The sequence below is a fragment of the Aquarana catesbeiana genome, linkage group LG04 (genome assembly GCF_042186555.1).
Source record: "Aquarana catesbeiana isolate 2022-GZ linkage group LG04, ASM4218655v1, whole genome shotgun sequence".
NCBI lineage: Eukaryota > Metazoa > Chordata > Amphibia > Anura > Ranidae > Aquarana > Aquarana catesbeiana.
Genome location: NC_133327.1, coordinates 564,068,268 through 564,090,421, shown reverse-complemented (window position 1 = coordinate 564,090,421; position 22,154 = coordinate 564,068,268). Strand labels below are relative to the sequence as shown.

The following is a 22,154-nucleotide window of genomic DNA, read 5'->3' as shown; positions in this document are numbered from 1 at the left end:
ATCAATAAAATAAATTGTGAGGGGTCAGGGTGGAAAAGAGGGGAGGGCAAGTAGACAATGCACCTAAAGATCTGTGCCCAGGAAGGGTGGTGGGATATATTGCTGGGGTTGAGCCATAATACTTTGGTGGGCATGTATTGCTGGGTGGAGGGATATATTATGCTGGAGGGCAGATGATGGAGTAAAAATGTATTGCAGGATGTGTCTCTAAATGCACAAAATATAAACAGGCCCTAATACTCATAAAGACAGGGAGTTATCCAATTGTATTTTAGAATTGGGAAGGTTTAAATATTTACAGTAAACAAAAATTGACAACGCTTACTGATGTTTTTTTCTCTTCCTTTTGATCAAATCTAGGTTCAAGTTTTTTTCTTGTTTTTTTTTTAGTTAGTGCTTTTTCTTTCAGGAAACTATTGCAATTTTGTATCCTATTGTGTGCAGTGTATGAATATAAGGCTCTTGCTTTAACTAATTGCCAAGCTTAGCTTTAGAAAAAACTTTACTGTAGTATTTTTCAGAACACATTTTTTTACATCTGCATGACTAATTTTTTTGTGATGTAGAGGCAAATTTTACGTAAAGAGTTGATAATCGTTACACAATAAATACTGTTAATATTCACTTCAGTTATGAGATTATGTGAAAAGTAAATTCCTTTTACTTATTGTATCTGCATATGACTGGGTACAGGAAGTCATATTCACACAGTTTATTGTCAGTTACTTTGTTAAATCAGCACCAGCAGTCTCTTTGAAATTAATTGAGGAATTTAACTACTGTTTCTCTGTATTTATAGAGTTAAAAGATTCCCACCTAAAGATTTACACTCACCTACAAGTAAAGCCTGTTGCCCAGCCAATGCATAGGCTTTCTTATACTTTAGAGGGTTGTAGAACAAACACTTGCCTAATTACAGACGTGTGATATAACCTAACCACTGGAGGGATTCACTTCCCAGGGTAGCTCCCTTAGTTGTAGTAATAATGGAGTCTGATATCTAGAATCATGTGCCTGATGTGCTAATGAAGCAATGATCAGAGAAAGGTATCCAATTCTCCCTATTAGATATTCTGCATGACAGGAGTTGAGCAATGGTTTTACATTCATTGATGAATACTACAAATGGCAAATGACCCCCAGGGCCATGTTTTGTCAAAAAACCTATATGTCCAGGGGATGGTAAAAACAAAAATATTTTGGTGCTAGAGTCTCAACAAAACCCATAGAAGAAGTGTGTAGTATTCTTGGTTTATTGAATTACAGCGCTGAGTGTATTCCAAATATGACAACTGAAACAATTAACTTGCAGTTAATTCCACAGTTCCACTGAAGTCAGGTGCTTCTGAACAGCTAACTTTTAATAAATTAAATAGACCATTTACTTGTGCCACAATTCTAGCTTATTTTAACCTAGTAGCACTGACCCAAATTATTGTTGATGCAAGCCGTGTGGGTTTAGGTGCAATCTGATTTAGTAGGCAGGGCACAGACTGCTGTGGAGAAAAAGTCCACACCAAAAAAGGCATGAGCTGATTTTTTTAGAAAGGAAAGATTTTGCATTTTTTTCATCGACTTGATTTTGAAATCGCGGTGGATTGCAAGTAGTTGGGGCAATATACTCTCCTCATTCTAAAACCTCTACCAGGATTGAGTGGCAGGTTCTTCATCTTATGTATAAAGTAAAATACAGAACTTGACCTAGAAATGCAGCAGATGCAAAATAAAAAGATTTAACCTCTAATTATTTGGTCATAAATAACACCATAATAGGAGAACTTGCTGATAATGCAGTTCCCATGCCTAGGAAGAAATAGGAACTCTTTCCAACATCGTCTCAAGCAAGACAAATTTCTAGTAGAGTAAGCAATGTTTACAACTTCTAATGTTTTACTGCTTTGCAAACCTTTTTGTGGCAGAAGTGTGCTGCAGAGAGAATATCCCATTTTTAATTGGCGTGAGTTGCACACTAGGGGAGCACATACTCACCCTCCCTTTACAAAGGAAACCTGTGTAAATCACAACTTGGAGTTTACAGTGGGCAAGCTTTTTAATGTACAAACTATTGGTTTACAAGTGATTCCGCCTATACCCGTGAAACCACCACTGCGCTCTGGAGAATGAACAAAGACAATCCTAAAGCTGCCACTTAAAACAACAAAAATATGTGATCCGAATTCAAATCCCCAATGGGTGTAAAAATGAATAGTGGCGCTCAAATAAAAAATACCTGCTAAAGAGATATATATAACTTACAAAACTAAATGGAATAATGGTGAAACCTAAATGCATCAAAAATGAAAGAATAAAATGAAAATTCAAAAATGGAAATAACGTGACTGAACCAATATATATCACCCTGAGACAAGTGTATCTATATATGTGTCACTTCTCAAACATAAAAACCCTAAATATAAGTATAAACAAAGTCCATATAATGATGTGAATAGACACACATGAACTAAAACCTAGTGAGATGAGAGTGTCACTTTTCAAAAAAATAATGATGAGTGACTAGTGAAAATGCATAATCCAGTCCAAATGCAAAGTGAACAAGAAAAAAATAAATAAAAAATGAAAAGAATGCAAAAATCATACACCTCATGACAAATGTGAGATGAGAGTATCATTAATTCAAAATAATAGAACTGATGGATGAAATCAGTCCATGTGCAATGTGATCAGAAGTTCAAAATAGTGATAGGATCTCCGGTAGGAAGACTGATTCTTGTACTCATCCACCACACCTCAGTGACGTGATTCCACTCCCTTCTAGAATTCAAACTCACCAGCTGCTATAGCCTCACACTCTCGTGTTTGGCCAGAATCACCTTAACCCACTCACATGGGGGTTTACAGTACGATCTCCAGTATCCAATGATGTATATATCAAGCACTCTCCCTGAAGTAGTGGCTCCACATGTGAATGAGAAAAACGCTCCAATAGTGTGATATCATCCAAAAATGTATTAAAACTCTCAATGAACCATCACCATTGTACTCACATGTAAATAAATCACAGCAAGCAAAAGGCAAATAACATCCATGCAGTGGTTTAAGATCAACTATGAACGGCCACAGCGGACCCAGGGAGTGTGGATGCTAACGAACGTCTCACCCACTCCTAGAATCGTTCCTCCACCTTACACCGCTCCATAACCTGTCACTCCGTCCTTCGTCACACGTATTAGGTTGCCGTATAGCCACGCCCGATATGTTTCGTCACTGGGACTTAATCATGGGATTGGCTATACGGCACAGCAACCATCCCTTTATAAGTTCTGAGTTACAAGTGGGCGGACATAGATCGCTCTGCGCCTACACACTTCCTGTGTCCCCGTGTCCGTCATATAGCGGTAATACATCTCATTGATTGAGCACACGAGTAGATAATGCTGCAATCTTAATAATAATGAATGAATTGGAACTAGGCATCAATATCTAATACTAATCACTAATGGAACTTCATTTAAAAGCTCATAACAAATATCATAAAAAATGAAATAAAATAAAATAATAAAAAGAAGAATAGGTTGGGAAATACAGGTATCGATGTTAATAAGAACTGTCATGGATTTATGTCACTAAAATAAAGTGGGTGGAGCTATAAAAGAGTCGCATATGTATCAACTCAAAAATGGAATAGAATGTTATTATTATTATTATACAGGATTTATATAGCGCCAACAGTTTACGTAGCGCTTTACAATTTGAGGGTAGACAGTACAAATACAATACACTTTAATACAGTAGGAATCAGAGGGCCCTGCTCCTTAGAGCTTACAATCTAAGAGGGAAGGTCAAGAGATACAAGAGGTAATAACTGTGGGTGATGTGCTGATTGAGAAGATAAATGTACAGTTGTTAGGTGGGGGCCAGATAGGCTTCTCTGAAGAGATGAGTTTTCAGGGATCGTCTGAAAGTGGATAAAGTCGAAGAAAATCGGACGAATTGGGGTAGAGCATTCCAGAGGATGGGAGAGGCTCTGGAGAAGTCCTGAAGGCGAGCATGGGATGAGGTGACAAGGGAGTTTGAGAGCAGGAGGTCTTGGGAGGAGCAAAGAGAACGATGTTCAATAAGGCTATGTAAGGATCGCAGCCCTATATATGTAAACACCACCATAGATTTCAACTTGCACAGCCCCAAATGAATTCACAATAGATGAATGAATTCACAATAGATACATAATGTGTCACTTAATAATTAAAAATTGTTGATAAAGCAATTCAGATCTAATTCAATGTTCATTCCTCTAGGAAATACACACTTCGATAGGAAGATCCATCGGGTTTCTATCTGGGATAAATCCCTTACCCTATTGGAACCCCTCCAAGACTGATATACACAGTCTATTCCGCAAAATTGTAGAAGACTTGGGTCCTGATTATGCTTTTCTTTAAAATGGAGGGATACACTGTGGTATTGAAAACCTTTTTTAATGTTCGCTAGATGCTCTGAAATTCACACCTTTAGCAATCTCTTGGTGCGCCCTATATAAAATAATCCACAGGGACACCACAAGAGATATACTACAAACGAGGAGTTGCACGTGATGAATTCTCCTATATTAAATGTTTCCTTGTCAATATTGGTGATTTGAGTCATGCCTCTATTGATCACTTTCACCGTTCTGCAGCATTTTCTGCATGCATAGAAAGCCTGTAGAACAATTTTGATGGTCTGATGATTAGGTTGATTTAAGATTTGTTTCACCACCCTATCCCCAAAATTAGGTGCACGTCTATAGATGAATTTGGGATGACTGGGCAAAATTTCCCCCAAATGTCTATCTCTACAGAGGATGTGCCAGTGTTTTTTTAAAAATCATTTCAATGTCCTTATATTGATGGTGAAAATTGGATATGAACCCCAACTGGTGTTGATCAGTTGATGTTACATAATCTTTTTCTTTCAAACACTGTTCTCTAGGGATGTTGGCCACTTCCTGAATAATGTCATTTAAAGTGTTCTCTTCATATCCCTATATGGCAACCTAACACGTGTGACGGAGGACGGAGTGACAGGTTACGGAGCAGTGTAAGGTGGAGGAACGATTCTAGGAGCGGGTGAGAAGTTAGTTAGCATCCACACTCCCTGGGTCCTCCGTGGCCGTTCGTAGTTGATCTTAAACCACTGCATGGATGTCTTTGATGTTATTTGCCTTTTGCCTGCTGTGTTTTATTTACATGTGAGTACAATGGTGATGGTTCATGGAGAGTTTTAATACATTTTTGGATGATATCACACAATTGGAGCGTTTTTCTCATTCACATGTGGAGCCACTACTTCAGGGAGAGTGCTTTATATATACATCATTGGATACTGGAGATCGTACTGTAAACCCCCATGTGAGTGGGCTACGGTGATTCTGGCCAAAAGCGAGAGTGTGAGGCTATAGCAGCTGGTGAGTTTGAATTTTAGAAGGGAGTGGAATCACGTCACTGAGGTATGGTGGATGAGTACAAGAATCACAGTCTTCCTACCGGAGAGCCAATCACTATTTTGAACTTCTGATCGCATTGCACATGGACTGATTTCATCCATCTTCTTTTAATTTGAATTAATGATACTCCCATCTCACATTTGTCATAAGGTGTATCATTTTTGCATTTTTTCATTTTTTATTTATTTTTTTCTTGTTCACTTTGCATATTGACTGGTTTATGCATTTTCACTAGTCACTCATCATTATTTTTTTGAAAAGTGACACTCTCATCTCACTAGGTTTTAGCTCATGTGTGTCTATTCACATCATTATATGGACTTTGTTTATACTTATATTTAGGGTTTTTATGTTTGAGAAGTGACACATATATAGATACACTTGTCTCAGGGTGATATATATTGGTTCAATCACGTTATTTCCATTTTTGAATTTTCATTTTATTTTTGATGCATTTAGGTTTCACCATTATTCCATTTAGTTTTTTAAGTTATATATATATCTTTAGCAGGTATTTTTTATTTGAGCGCCACTATTCATTTTCACACCCATTGGGGATTTGAATTCGGATCACAAGCTTGTTAGTGGGCCGAGAGCTTTCCCCACACCCCTTATGACAGCTAATCCTAACAAGCTAATCACAAAACACTGATGCTGTTACTTAGAAGGAAGAAGAGCAGAGTTTTCCCTCCTGGCGGTCTAATGGGGCAGTAGTAGACACAAGAGAATGTAAGCACTCATTGCTGGAGAGGGGGGGGGTTAAATGGATCTGTAGCTTTGGCCTGCATGGGCGAAGCAAGGGTTTACTTTAAAGCATATGTAGATGGGGTGCAGCATGGAGTGGCAGCAATAACACACAATGAAAGTGCAATGAAAGAACTTTTATTGAAATAATGCAGTTGCCCGTCTAGTGCCCCAAAGAGAAGATGTCCTGCGAAGTTGCGAACCTTACACTTTGCCTTCCCTGATGCTAGGTCTGTCCCTACCAGGCCGGCAACCTGTCCCTACTCTACCTACGCTCAAAATGAGCACCAAGCCTGGGAGCCAGGGCTTTAAATAGGCTCTGCCTGACCTAAGATGGGCGCTAGAATCACATTGGGTGACAGCATCCAATTGGATAGCTTCCCCAGTGACCCAGGAAATAATGAATGAACCAGGTTCCTCCTGACTTCCTCTCTGACTTGGTGTCACTAGGGACGAGTGCCACCTACAGTGTAGAAAGTAGACTGCACCTGCCTACACGTATCTAAATCCATACATAAAAATGTAATATATTAAAATATATATTATTAAAATTATTTTTACCTAGTAGTCCTACTAAGAACACCCTGGGTGGCTACATTTACTTCTTTATTGTATCTGTGGAGGTAACTATGGTTCCCACCCAGGCTGGATTACTGATACATAATATTATGTTCATCTACATTCAATGGTGGCTGATTATTAGTTTACATAAGAAAGATATTTTTTTGCCTTCAGTACAGATCACAGAAAGGAACAAGGACAATGTGTTTCTGGCGAAATCAACAAAGACATTTATACTTGCTGAAACTGTTCTTCAGCATGCAAAAAGAAAACAAATGCAGCCAGCACATACAGTAAAGGACTGGTAAACTGCTATATATAAAATTTTTGTTCTTTGATTAAGTTATGCTTCTATAAAGTAGAGATTTAGTAATTGTTTTGGGCAGTACTGTGCTTCAGTACTCATCCCAGTTGTGTGATTGGTGTGGTGTTCAGAGTGACGTTGATCAGTTTGAGCCTGGCTGGATAATAAAGATGCCTGTGTCATACACTACATCCTCAAGGAGTTTATTTGTGATTACTTATAGCTGATCAAACTTCAGTTTCATGATAGATGTATCAGTATTAGAACATGTAGGGAGTTTGAGGTCACATCAGGAGAATAAATTAGATGAGGCATTGATGTTTGCCTTTATGTATTTACCTAGCTACCCGCTGTATGCAATCACTTATGTTTTAAGAACAAAGTCTTTGTGGCATAAAGCTGGCACCCTAGGATACTTTGGGCTGTTCTCCATCAAAAAGCAGACATAAATTTATAAAGAGCAAAGAAATGCAGACACTAATAATAATTAGTGCTGTTTTATAGCTTTTGTCTGAGATCTTTTTTTTGTGTTACTTCAGTCATCACATATTTAATATTAAACAAAAGTTTCACTGTTATTCATCTAGCTCTTGCTAAACCCTTCATGTTTGTATTAGTAATGCCTAGCCACCAAGGGCTGCTGCAATGACCTTGCATCGACTTTGCTTAAAAGTAGTTTGCAATACAAACAGTGCAGATCCACTTTCATCTTCTGCTTTACATATTCATGTGCCTTTTGCTACATTTATAATTCCTGTCAATACATTTACTGTCTCTGAAGTCTGTCAAAATAAAATACAAAAAAATTGCTGAATTTAAGAATATACTGAAATGTGTTCAGGATAACCACGGTAGCATTGTAAGATTAAAGTGGACTTAGCGTCAGTTATATTATTTTATACTTAGTGGATCCATTCTAAATAATGACAATACCTTGCAGGTATTTATTCATTTTTACAAAGATCACAGTACTCCCCCTGAGAACACCTTTGTCTTATTTTTTTTTTCCCCCAGAAGGAAAGGGCCATCTTTGTTAAGCAATTATCCAACATCTACCTCCTAGACTGAGATGCTGGTTCAGAAATGACCTTTAGGCCCCATGCACACAGGCTTAAAAAACATTGCTTCTACAGGAGTTTTGTGTTCTGCCTGTAGAAGTAGCTCAATGTTATCCTATGTGTTCATGCACATTAGGACGTTAAGAGGCATATTTTGAGTTTAACATTTAGGCCTCATACACACGGACGTTTTTAAAATGGGCTGTAAAGCTAGTAACAACACCTGAAAAAAAAAGCAGCGTTAAAAACGCAATTTTATTAGCGTTTTGATTTGGCGTCAATGCGTGTTTAACGTCGTTTGTAAGCGTTAATGCCAAGGTGCGTTTTTTAAAAAAAAACATCCCTCTGCTATTTTCCACTCCCAAATTACCCACATAAACCATTTTTACAGCTTAAAAACGCTGACGCTAAAAAACGTCGGTATAGCGCTAATGCAGTTTTTTGAGCTTTTTTCGGCATCAAAACAGCTCTAGCGCTGGAGCCTCAGAACGCGCTGGTCCTTGGTTTTTTTTGGAGCTTAAAAACGACCATGCCTGTTACAGCTCAAAAACGCCATGGTGTGTATGAGCCCATTGAATAACATGAAGTGGCGTTCTTAAGCTGCAAAAAAAAGCTCAAAAAATCCGCTGTTAAAACGTCCGTGTGTATGAGGCCTTAGGGGCAGGAAAAAAAAAACCCTTCTGGTTCGCGTTTCTGATTAGAGCTTGGAGGCAGCAAAAATTTAAAATTCTCTTAAACTTGTCTAAACTTTGTACAAAAAATGCTCTATATGAGCGTTTTTTACTCCCGAGAGAATAGATGTTTTTTTTAAGCCCAGTGTGCATGGAGCCGCTTTGTAAAGTTAGAGGAATGTCCATTTAAAAGCCATGTTACATATGTAATTATGTCATTGAAAACATTTAATCAGTACTTCTATTATCACTAATAAAGATAAGCAGCAATACAGTGATTTGTCTGTGGTTCAGGCTTCAAGCGTATGACTCCATGGGAAAGCGTAAGTGGAAGGTTAGGGATTTTGCTGTTGGTATGGTATCACCAGTGGGAGAGCTGAAAATATGACATGGTTCTAGGTTGTAAATTTGCACTATGCCTATCAGAAAAAAAAATTCTATAAGGTCTGTGTTGCAACCAGCTACTTGATTGAATTTATATTTTGAAGCTAATGGCTAACTAGTCACTATGGTTTTCTTTCCTACAGTTTTTCACAGACTGAAAAAACATGCTTTATTGCCATTGAGTTTAAAGAACCTTTGGCATATTGTATACCTTTAAAGTGATCCTGAATTTTTCCCATACATAGAAGGTTCATTTCATTGAAATACCCATGAGCAATGTGTACTTTCCTTCCCCATGCTCCACCATGGCCACAATCTGATAACAAACTGCCTGAAAACCCTGTGTACTGTGTGTTTTAACTTGCTAAGCTAACCAAATCCTTTACAGAGCTATGGACAGTTACTCTACCATTAATGACAGTATTAGAGAATTGGATGGCAGGGGAAGTCCCACATGTTGCCCTATAACCAGCTCATGGTAATTAAGGATAGTAATAGAGAGTGGAGCTGAGCAATGGCTCCACTCTGAAAAGTGAACCTATTACTTTGGTAAGTATGGGCAACAGTGGCGGCCCATCTATTAGGGGCGCACGGGCACCACCCCCCATCCATGCGTCCGACCCCATAATCTACATGCGGGGTGCCGGATGCATAGATTCCAATGTTTATTTATTTTTTTAAATTTAATCACGTGATTAGAGCCGTCACCCAATTGGCTCAAAGGGCAGGCAACCATATTGGCCGCCTAGGAGGAGGAGGGAGGAGACGCACGGCCACCGTGAGGAGACGCACAAGAAGCCACTGCCTGCTTGATGGGGTAAGTGCGGTAAGGAACCGGCTGAGATTCGAACCATGTGGGTAGGCTGAATGCACCAAGTTGGTCAATCGATCAATCAACTTGGGTACAACCAGCCTGCTGGATTCATGTACGATTATCGCAAGTGGCTGCTATAGCTGCTAGCGACAATCACTGTCTTCTCGCGGCAGGGACGGCTTCCCATGCCCTCCCATCAGGAGAAGACAATGGCCCGGCAGGAGGGATTCCCACATCAACACCGTCTGTAGGGTAGGACACCATTGCCGCCATTTTATCCACACAGCGCTGTTTTTTATCTTTTTACATGTGAGTGTATTTCCTTTTCAATAAAATAGTCAAGAATTTTTTCATACGGGATTACACTATGTGGCCTTTCTTTGTTTTCCTTTGTCTATTTAATCACCCACATTGAGGACATCTACCTTGAGGTCTATGGTTCCATATATCATCTTTGAATCTTCTTCTCTCCATCTACGGAAGCTCACCAGCCTGGTCGTTGATGACTAAAAGCCGTTTGACCCAATTGAACGTACGTTTATTGGGTCCAAAGGTTCTGGTAAGCCTTCTCATTGTTGGTGGGGATGCACTTTTGAAATATCTTTACCTTCACGTTTGGATAAGTGCAGTATGAAGTCATGTGTGTATTGGGGATCATCATCACCTTGCAAGATTTACCTCTTTTAGGACTTATCCAATTTTAATTTTAATTTCATGCAATCATTTTAGGTTTTTTCTATGATTGCCGTATTATGCTCTTTATTTATGATTGCCGCATTTGAAGAGTCAATTAACCTTCACAGCATATAATATATGGTCGTTTCACATTAGCGCTACACATTTGTTTGTTCCTTGATGGGGTAAGTGCGGTAAGGAACCGGCCGAGATTCGAACCATGTGGGTAGGCTGAATGCACCAAGTTGGTCAATCGATCGATCAACTTGGGTACAACTTGGGTAAGTGCGGTAAGGAACCGGCCGAGATTCGAACCATGTGGGTAGGCTGAATGCACCAAGTTGGTCAATCGATCGATCAACTTGGGTACAACCAGCCTGCTAGATTCACGTACGATTATCACAAGTGGCTGCTATAGCTGCTAGCGACAATCACTGTCTTCTCGCAGCAGGGACGGCTTCCCATGCCCTCCCATCAGGAGAAGACAATGGCCCGGCAGGAGGGATTCCCACATCAACACTGTCTGTGTTGATGGGGGAATTGAACCTGTGGTTGCAGGAAAGAAATTTGCTCCGTGTATGACCAGCCTTAGGTTTTATCATGGTAAAGCATGTTCAGATCAAGATTTAATTTATTTCTAAAACCTTTTTGAAGTAAGAATAAAGATTTAGGCAAAGAGCAGTGACATGTTTCTTGTCTCCAGTGGCCATATAAAAGAACTTGTGTGCAGGGGGATGAAGATGAGTATAGCAAAGAAAATGCAAGATGTGCCAGACAGTTACCGAACATGGTGGGGTGACTATCCAGCAGGAAGCAAGAGGAAAGACCTCCTGTGTCCAACAGTGTACTGAGTTGAGGTGCATTGAATTGACTGACACTCTTCACTTTATATATATGCCCTCCAGAGGCCGACCTTCTGAGTAAAGAAATCACCACTCCATCATAGTTTAAGGAGTAGCCCCACAAGCCAGCCTGTGTAATAACATGATAATTAAATCAAAGAACCCTGTAATTGTCTAAGCATATTCCTTATAAAAATTGCAGAGAAATTAGATAATGTATATTAGAAACTGGGTATAACGCTTAATGGAATGCATGAACACATGCATCCCTTTTTAATGGAATCTTTCCTCAGCTGCTCTTTATGATGCAAAACAAATTCATCCAGTTTATTACAAATCAGCTCAATTTAATGGATTGATGATAGAAGCGTTTTGATAAGAGATTTAATCTTTTGACATTTTAATCTTAGTATGGTAATCACAGCAGCAGTGTGGTTATTTGCTTAGTACTTTTGCCTTGCTGAGCTTTTGAGTATAATTCCTACTGGGTTACTGCCTTTATGGAATGCACGTTTTCTGCCCACATTTGCATGGGTGTTTTTCAGGCCCTTCCCTCACAATTCTATACATATTGATAAGTTACATGACTTTTGACTACGTAAACTCATCCTAGGTTGTATGCTCTTCTGAAGCAGTGGCAGATATTAACGGTTTCATGTACTCTGCAAGGTTCTGTGTAATATAAAAGTGTCATGTAAGTAAAATATGAAATGAAATAAAATAGAATAAAAAATGGCACCCAATAACAGCTGCACATGGCCAGATTTCCCAATAGGCCATTGTGAATAATTCACTGGATGTATTCCTAGGTTATGACATCATTAAATACTGCTTAGAGTGAGAATCTTTCCTCACCCACGCTTCCTCACACATACAAATTGCTTAAGTCTGTCACTGCTATGCTGATTGTATGTACCAGTCAGTACAGTAGGTGTTGTTTGTGACAATATTTTAGCAAACTAACTACACCAGTGTACATGAACATACTTTTCAACCCCAACGGGATCAGCACCTCATGTCCCTAGGAGGATTAAATAAGGTCTCACTCTCAAGTCCAGTGGACTGAGTACTTGAAACCCTATATTTAAAGCTGAAAACTTTACAGGCCCCTGGCAGTGGGATTAGATGTTGTACCTGTGCCTCCTGAGCACACAAAAATTCCTGGATTTAAAGTACAAGGGCTTAACACCCCGTGTGCATGTAGCTTTAACCAGATCCCGGTTGCACTGCATACTTTTATTTACACAGCCTGCTTGACATCAACCCAAGTGCTTCATTGTTAAATTTGTTGCAAATCACTGATTTAAATGAGGAATAATTCTAAAAAGAGTTTCAGCTAATATATATATTATCTACAATTGGCTAGTGAAGGAAAACTATCTTATGACATTTCAACAACATACAAAAGAGTCTTGTGCTGTGAACATATGTTGGCTGCCATTGCTGATCTCTCCTTCTAGAAATGCTAGCTGACATTCTATGAACTGTACATCAGATATTAAAATTCACTTACCTGTAAGGCTTCAACGTTCGGAAACCATACTTCAAGGCCTCCTCCCACATGCCAAGATTGATGCATGAATCCATGGCTAAGTCAAGAACCTTCAGCTGATGAATATTCTTGTCTGGCAGTCCACTGTTATTGAGCTGCTTCCTAGCCACATCCGAGGCTTCTTCTCTTTCTGTTAGCATTAAGGATTTGATTTCCCAAGCATGGGCAAACTTTCATAACTGCAACACTTTATCTTACTATATAAAATGAATATAACTTTTACTTAAAGGGTTTGTAAAGTCAGAAGGTTTTTTATTTTAATGCATTCTATGCATTAAGATAAAAAAGTAAAATAGTAAAAAAAACCTTACGCTACAGAACTAAAAAATATATGCGAGTTGAAATTATCATATCATAACTATCATAACACCATTAAGATAAAAAGCCTTCTGTGTGAAGCAGCACGCCTCGGCCCCCTAATAATTACTGGAGCCCTTTCTCTATCCAGTGATGTCCACGAGTGTCTCGGCGGTCCCGGACTCTTCCTCCTGATTGGCTGAGACACAGCAGTGGCACCTTTTGCTCCCGCTGCTGTCAGTTAAAGTCAGTTAGCCAATCAAGAGAGAGAGGGGGTGGGGCGGGGTCCAAACCACAGTTACGTGTCTGAATGGACACATGGAGCTGCAGCTCGGCTTGGGTGCCTCCATAGCAAGCTGCTTGCTGTGGATGCACTCAACAGCAGGGAGGGTCTAGGAGCACAGAAGAGGCACCCGAGAAGAGGAGGATCGGGCTACTCTGTGCAAATCCACTGCACAGGGAAGGTAAGTATAACATGTTTGTTACTTTTATAGAAAAAAAAATGAGACTTTACAATCACTTTATTGCTGCCCATCATTTAACTCAGAAGACTGCCAACATCGAGTTGAATTACTAAGGGGGTAGCTTTGGATTCAAGGTGAATATTGCAGTGAAAGCTGCAATGTTTTAAATTTTACATGTCCTAGGCTAGGGATTGTTTTTTAAACTTGACTTTAGTGACACACCTGAAAAGGTAAATGGAATGTACACATTGTTTAGCAACATTCTCTTTCCCATTGCCAATGCTTATGTATTTGTTTATATTAGAATACACTGCAGGCTATACAATACAAGTGTGCTTAATGATGTATAAAACGTCACCTTTAATTAGGTAAAACCAGCTTGCTATTTACTATTGCTCTAAATGCTCAGGACTGTAAAAAACAGAAGCCTACCACTGCCAAATCTGTCCATCAGTTGTCCCACAGAAGCATTTTGTCCATAAACAGGCATGGGGTGAACATGAGGAGCCATCAGTTATATTAGGTCGCAGTGTTGCACTCTGGTTTAAGGGAAGAAAATTGTATAATGTATGGCCTGCCTTAGTGTGAGGATGTTTACATAGGTGTCAATTCTTCAATTTACACGAATAAAGGTGTGAACTGTTGTCAAATTGCTGGGGTAGATATTTTAAACGGTCATTATATTTGGAAGTAAGATGGTGTCAAAGCCCCCTCACCCCTGTTCAGGGATGGTTGTTCCTATTTGAGCTAGATGGTCTCTTTCACACATCATGTTAACCAGTTATTCTCTCTGTACAAGGACTGTTCCTTTTTCCTTAAAATGGATGTAAACCCGATTCATACAATTTGAGCTGGGCACATATATCTGCAGTGTTTTGTTATCTCTCTTCAAAGCACTATGTCCCGTAACTTTATTGGAGAGGATGCTATAAATAGGTTAGCAGAGCCCTAAATGATTCAAGGGACAGAGCTGAAAGTCTACCTATGATGAGAGGAGGTGTGTGCCTTTCCTCCAATCAGCTGTCTTGGGTGTATGCACAGGCCTCACTGCAGTGCTAACCAGGAATAGAAAATCTCCTAACACGATGTACACTTTCTAAACAGTATATAAAGATGAAAAAAGCAGATATACATGTAAAACTTATGTAGGGAGATTTGTTTCATCCCATGTATAATCTGAGGCTGTTTACTTCACTGGGTATATGTGAGAGTTTACATCCACTTTAAGATGTAAGAAGACAACTCCCAACTTTTGACTTGTAGAATTTGCCTTCTTATGTTGGGTTATTCATTTGCTGAGATGACACGCAAAGATGTGTACCTTGCCGATACTCACTGGAACTGAATTCAACTGAAAGAAGTGGTTTGAAGAAGCTATCAGTTGAATGTGACTAACTAGTACTAGCTATACCTTGGAAAATGAGAACCCTCACTGACATACAGGTGGATGAAATATTTCAATACTGTAGTTCTCAGCCACAGTCTCCCTTATTATACACATGCTGCTACACTTTAAAGCTACCTGTTAGGGTTAAGTGTTATCTGTCTGATATACGTAAAAAGATTATTTGCAAGATTAGAGATACTTATCAGTAGGATTTCTGTCCAAGTATAATGATATTATCACAGCTCCCCCCTGGGCTAACAGATTAGCAGACCCCTGCCAGCTATACAAGGGAACACTTTTGTTGATGGAGATTGTGCAGCAGGTGTTAAGTTGCTGTCAGTTAACTCTAGCTGCAGATGTTATATGACAAAAAGGATAACGCCAAGTGTTCTATGTTCCCTAAGGCTGAATACTCCACTTTATATCCAAGTTTGCATAAACCATGTTGACAGCTTAGCCTGCATTTTCTGGTACACAGATGAAAAACACTGAAATAAAAACTTAAATGAATTGTAAACTCTTCTATCTTTACAGCTAAACTCTGGGCAATGCAACAAGAACATAAAGTATAGATGTCCTCAATCCATCACACTACTCCATGCCTCCATTAAAAAAATATATATATATCTATAAATATCCAGTTTTGAGCCTCAGAATCATGGTCTGTCAAAGTACTGCCCACTGTATGCATAATTAATGACTCTCTAGAACTACAGTTCCTGGTACTCTTTTGAAGCACCACCATATCCTCATCATAAAAAAAGGCTGCAACAAATTATTGTCACAAAAATAATAAAAATCATGGGGGCATTGCATTGGTATTCATCCCTGGATTAGACTATTGTTGTTACATTGCCTGTAAAAAGCACTGTCATTAAAACAATAACATCACTAACTGTAGTGCAGGGAGAGGTGGTGGGGTGGAGCTTCACTGCCAATTGGATGTAGAGGAAAGGATGCTAGTTTGATAAACAGAAGAATAGTGGTAAGCACCTATTGCAAGGCTAAAAACAGAATGAATGTTGATTGGGCAAAGGATAAAAATGTTGAATCAAACAGGACATATCAGGAAGTGCATGGGAATATGAGGTAGTTTATATTATGCCCAGTTTAATGGCTAAAGGTTTACTCTACTTTTATACAAAGTACACTTATCCCCCTGCCTTCCTAGCCTAGCTGCCATCCCATCCTGGATGCATACTTACCTGAATCTGACAATCATAACCTTCTGCAATCTCCATAGCATGCACTCTTTATTTTGCTTGCTGCTGGCTGCACCTCTACAGAATAAGCATTTGTAATTACTCATTGGAAGTAGTGGTTTATGACCTGAATCTTCAAAGTCGTGATCACCTACCCCTATTTCTTCCCTAGCACAGTCCACTGCTGAAGACTTTTAGTAAGAACCCATTGATTCTTCCAGTATTTACAAACAGTACAGCCCTCTATATGAGAATGTCCATGCACGTTACTTGTAATACATAGTAACCTAAACCCTGACTTTCTGATTTTAGACACAATAGTGCTAAGTGTGATAAAAAAAGAAACACAGATGCATAAGACCAAATTTATGTGATGTCTTTGCAAGTTCATTTGTAAAGGATACTGCCCTGGGAAAATAATTGCTCCAGTGCTGTGACTGAATGCTCCATCTCTTTAGAAGACTCAGAATCCCCTGCTAGCATGTCTTCATCCTGCTCCAACAAAAACACAAAATTTAATAGTTTTGGCACAATTTGAAATAAGCTTAACTAACCTTTTTAACCTTTGTATCACTTCTTTGTGATTTAGATAATATAGTTTCAATTCAAAAACAAGATGACATTTTCAACAATATTTTGCATTAATGTTTGTAACATGCTTCTTTAACCCACATCCCACATTGGCTTAAAGCAGAGTTCCAGCCTGGGGAAAAAATAAATAAAAGTTAGCAGCTACAAATACTATAAATACTGTAGCTGCTGACCTTTAATAAAAGAACACTTACCTGTCCAGGGAACCTGCGATGTCGGCACCCCAAGCTGATCTGGCCATTGGCTTCGGGTGCAGGTGCCGGAATTGCAAGAAAGGGAAACCGGAAGTAAAGCGGCACTTTCTGAATGATCCTGTCATCTTCTGGGACACACGCAGGTCCCAGAAGGCAGTGTGGGGAAGGTGGAGGGCTGGATACAACCGCTGAAGTGAGTTACCTTGCTGTGGTGGCATAGGACAAAGGTCCAGAAGAAAAAATGCAAAAAAGGTACCAAAAAAAAAAAAAGAAAAAGAAATCGAGGGGGCTGGGGTGGTCAATTGTTTGAGACCGAATTGTCTTTTTGCCTGGAACTCCACTTTAAGATGAATGGCTACTTGAGGCTAGTATTGGCTTTTAGGGAAGTTTAACGTAGCAAAGGTTGGTAGTGTTGTGCTCTTTATACCTACAGATGAAGTCACCAGCATAGGGTGCAGAAAGGACAGCCACATTTTGACAGTCTTAGGGCTGCCACCTTGAAAACTGATTTTGTTGCCACAGACTGTGGCAAAAAATTTATATGGCTAATATGAAGTTGGCTTGGTTCAAAAGGTGTACTTAAATCAGTGTGATTTAGTAATTATAAACCTGGTTAGGCAGAGCCAGAATTCTCTTCTCACTACAATAACCAATATATTTTCCTTCTGTCTGAGAATTAAAGCAGTTCATAATTCCTCCGCATTCTCCTACGATACTTCATCTGGTACAAAACAAGATTACGTTAATTTACCAAAGTATTTTTTTTTCTAATTTGACAAAATAAAATTATGAACAAAAAGAAAAAAAAAAAAGCTGAGATATCAAGGGAAGGGGTGACTAGGGCAATGGGAGGAAGGTTAAATTGATTGTAAATGTATCTTTTTTTTTTAATAACAAACAGGTTTATACTAACCTACTTTGTGCAATGGAATCGCTCACTCCCAAGCCTTGCTGTCTGCATCTATAGACGCAGACAGCAGGACTCGGCCCTGCCCCCCACTCCATCATCACTGGCTTTGATTGACAGCAAAACCTGTGAGACCAGGAATTGAGGGGAGAGAAGAGCTGCAGATGGTCACAGCACTGGATCAAATGAGCGTTCAGATAAGTATAGGGAGGGGGTAGAAGAGGGGGGATCCTGATGCCTAAACATTTTTTTTATCTTAATGTAAGTAATACATTAAGGTAAAAAAAAATGTCTAGGCTTTATAACCATTTTAAGAAGAGTTAATGAGGCATACAAAAACAAGGCTTAGATTTGAGCATAAGCATAGACAAAAATAAATTGTAACAATACTGTTACAGTGTATATTTGACTTAAGCCACCATTTATACACCCTGCTATGCCCCCTACTTCCAATAACCTTTGCTAACATCATACCATTTGAAAATGTGGTGATAATTTACAATCATTAAATATTTAGGATTAGTATTCGTTTCTGTGTACCCAGCTGTATTGTTACTATAGCACAGGCTAAACCCCATTATAGACTTGGTAAAGTGTGCCATCATAAGAGAGAGTCAATAATATATGCATTCATAAAGTGGAAAATCCTATATATCACATGCAGAAAGTCAATACTGTATGTATTGCACTTCTAAAGTGGAGAATCTACACTTACAGATTCTACACAAGCTAAATTTGAATCAACATTGATCAATCACTCCTGCATTATGCTACGAAACTAGAAAAAAACGGTTTGTTCCTGGAGGGCATCCAGTGTCTGCATACTCTAAAAATCATTGTATAAACAACCAGAATCTTGCAATATAACTGACTATCCTCAAACTTTCAGCAATTTCAAACCTCCTACCAGTATAACCTCAACACCCCTAATCGTACAAAGAATGTATATATGAGCAATAAACAATGGTATGGAAACACACTGCACATATAATTAAAATATCACCTTTAATACTTATATAAAAACTCCAAAAAATGAATGGGCTTTGGCGTTTGCCGTCATGGGCCAGTATATATTTTGTAAATGCCAAACAACCATCTTAGAATTAAAATCCATCAGTCCCATGAATTGTCTTGACTGTGTTCTAAGTTCATTAAGTGAATGTATTAAAATATAAATAAATACTTTACTTTTATTGCTCGCAGCAAGAGCATGAATACAGTATCCATCAAGCATCCAGATCTTGACAAAAGTAAAAGATGTCCCAAAATGTTACTTTTGGTCCCACAGCATTCCCACTTACAATGTAGGATTGAAGAGCAGCAAAGAAAAGCGGCCTCTGGGGACCAGTTGTGTAGGTGCAAGGAAGCCTGCTGAAGCAAGGAGTACAGTAATACTGCTTTTTATGTGACCCCTAGACAAAATTTAGCATTTTCCTATGAGGTGCAGGGGAGCCTGACTCCAAGGTAAATTTTGATTTTACTCAGTGTTCAGCTTAAAAGTTTTTACATATTATTAACATAACATCACAGAGTAGAAGTATAGGCAGAAAATGGGTTAGGCCATCATCCCAAAGTCGATCTAGATATGTAAGGAACAAAAACAAAAAGGCCCAAATAATCAAAATAAAGATATAAAGGTTAACACAGTATAAAACATAGATACAAGCTTTATTTGGACAACCAATACATTATTAAAGCAAATCGTGGCTGGTGTAATGATATGACATCAAAAACAATCTAAATCAGTATGAGGAGATGTTCCAAAGTATCTGTTGACAAGATGGTGGTCTCCCAGGACCAGTCAAACGTAAATTGCTGACGCATTTCAGAAGTTAATTTCTTTGCTATGGGGTGTAAAAGTAGTTAGAACAACACCATTCTAGAAGTAAGAAGGCACAGAATGACTGATATTAGTTATTCATCATATCATATAAAGTATTTCAACAAAATTTACATGAGTTTGGCATTTACAGTAGGTGTGATTAATGAGTAGCACAGATACATCAGCTGACCAAAGTAAAGACAGAAAGTATCGTCCATCATAGCGCCCAGGGACAAATCAATAAACATCGCCCATATATGAAGGGTGCTAGGAGGGACCAATAGGAGGCACACCGGAATAGGAAAACACGTCCCAAAATCTAATGTTTAACCACTTCCACACCGGGCCTATTCTGGCACTCCTCTGCTACATGTAAAAATCATAATTTTTTGGCTAGAAAATTACTCAGAACCCCCAAACAATATATATATATATATTTTTTAGCAGACACCCTAGAGAATAAAATGGCAGTCATTGCAACTTTTTATCTCGCACGGTATTTGCGCAACAATTTTTCAAACGTGTTTTTAAAAAAAAAAAAAAAAACAGTTTCATGATTTAAAAAAATAACAAAACAGTAAAGTTACCCCAATTTTTTTGTATAATGTGAAAGATGATGTTATGCCGATAAATAGATACCCAACATATCACACTTTAAAATTGCGCACACTCATGGAATGACAGCAAACTTCAGTACTTAAAAATCTCCATAAGCGATGCTTTAAAAGTTTTTACAGGTTACATGTTTTAGTTACAGAAGAGGTCTAGTGCTAGCATTGTTGCTCACGCTCTAACGCATGCGGTGATACCTCCCATGTGTGGTTTGAATGGCGTTTACATATGTGGACGGGTTTCCCCCTGATGAAGGCACGTGATCCCGGTGCCGAACACGCGTAGGGGAGGGGCCTGGACGGAGCTGTCAGCAGAGAGAGAGAGAGAGGGAGAGTTCGTATGACACACCGCACCGCACGCCATACCACGAGATCGGCCGTTTTTAATCTGTTTAGGATGGTGCACTAACGCACCCACAGTATGTGAGTACCCCCACAAGGGGAGTTAGTCTTTTCTCAATAAAACGTTTTATTACATCATGCAATGTTGCACTATGGAGTCCCTTTTCTTTTTGCATATATAACCTTGATTGAGAGCATTGGAGATCTACACAGCGGTTTCCATTAGAGCACAGGAGTGTCTCCAAAGCTTGGTTTGACAGAGTGTAACCACTGTGTCACACGCAAGAAGGTGAGCATATATGCTTGTGGGCAACACTGGAAGACACTTTAGCACGTTTTATGGTGATACACCTTCAGAAGGAAAGATGTGTGGATTTCACTGAATAGAGAGGTCCAGAGCCCGTAAAAGGCCCCAGAGAGAGGGAAGTAGAGAGAGTGGGCCGAGAGCCCGTGAGAAAACCCCGTGAAGGGGAAGATTGGAAAGCTGTACCAGGTCTTCTGTTCCTGGGGCTCGTCCTCGAAGATACCAGCTACTTGGAAATGCCACTGATGGACTCCTATCTATGCACAGACTTTACCTTTGCAGGTATGCCATGGCAGCACAAACCCTGTTCTTGTTGAACTTTGAGATGTTCATTCTACACTTTTCTAAGTAAAGCATTGAAACCTTGTTCCCGCCTGGTCTAAAGTTACTCAAAGGGTGTAATGTAAGTAACCGGCACATATTGTCTATAGTTTGGTCATTAATCGCATTAGCGTAAGAAGACAGCTCCGTAAGCATGAACACAATGTGGAGTTCAAGTGGTTACCTAGGGTAACCAAAGTTCACCAAGCAGCCTGTATTTAAGTATGTGCCTGAGATAGGTGGGACAGCCTCTTGCAGGAAGGAGCTGTTGTCAACACTCTCTCCATGAGTGGTCTGTCTCCCATAGCAATGGGGTCAGAGTCACACCGCAGAGGTCACCAGCCTAAAAACAGGTATGGAAGAGGTTAAGTGAAGTTAAGTGCACGCATAGAGTCCGCACTAAGTGCACGGCAGGACCCCATACTGTTACTGGGAGTGAGGTAGTGGTGATACGCTGGAGAAATGGGTGTGGACAGGGCTCAGTGTGTCCCCCTTAAATGCAAGTTACTGAGAATGTGTACATTGTCACAGAGACCCAAGAGTTAACTGGAGAACAGTTATGGTGCAAGTGTACATTAATCCCTAATAGTAAAGGCCCTTAAAGGCCCTTAAAACCTTAAGGTTTGAGTATTCCCCCCACGGCAGCCTCAGCCTTGTCCCAGGG

The 22,154-nt window shown here is 39.4% G+C and overlaps 1 protein-coding gene across 1 annotated transcript in view; it reads right to left on the bottom strand.

Moving 5' to 3' along the window:
* The window catches only part of SMYD3 (SET and MYND domain containing 3), a 980,023-nt gene that overhangs the window by 155,304 nt on the left and 802,565 nt on the right, over positions 1-22,154 (bottom strand). Inside the window, exons 10-11 of the mRNA XM_073628021.1 lie at positions 16,803-16,890; positions 13,010-13,178 (exon numbers count right to left, since the gene is read on the bottom strand). Coding sequence (XP_073484122.1) covers positions 13,010-13,178; positions 16,803-16,890 — 257 coding nt within the window. The remainder of the gene's footprint in view (positions 1-13,009; positions 13,179-16,802; positions 16,891-22,154) is intronic.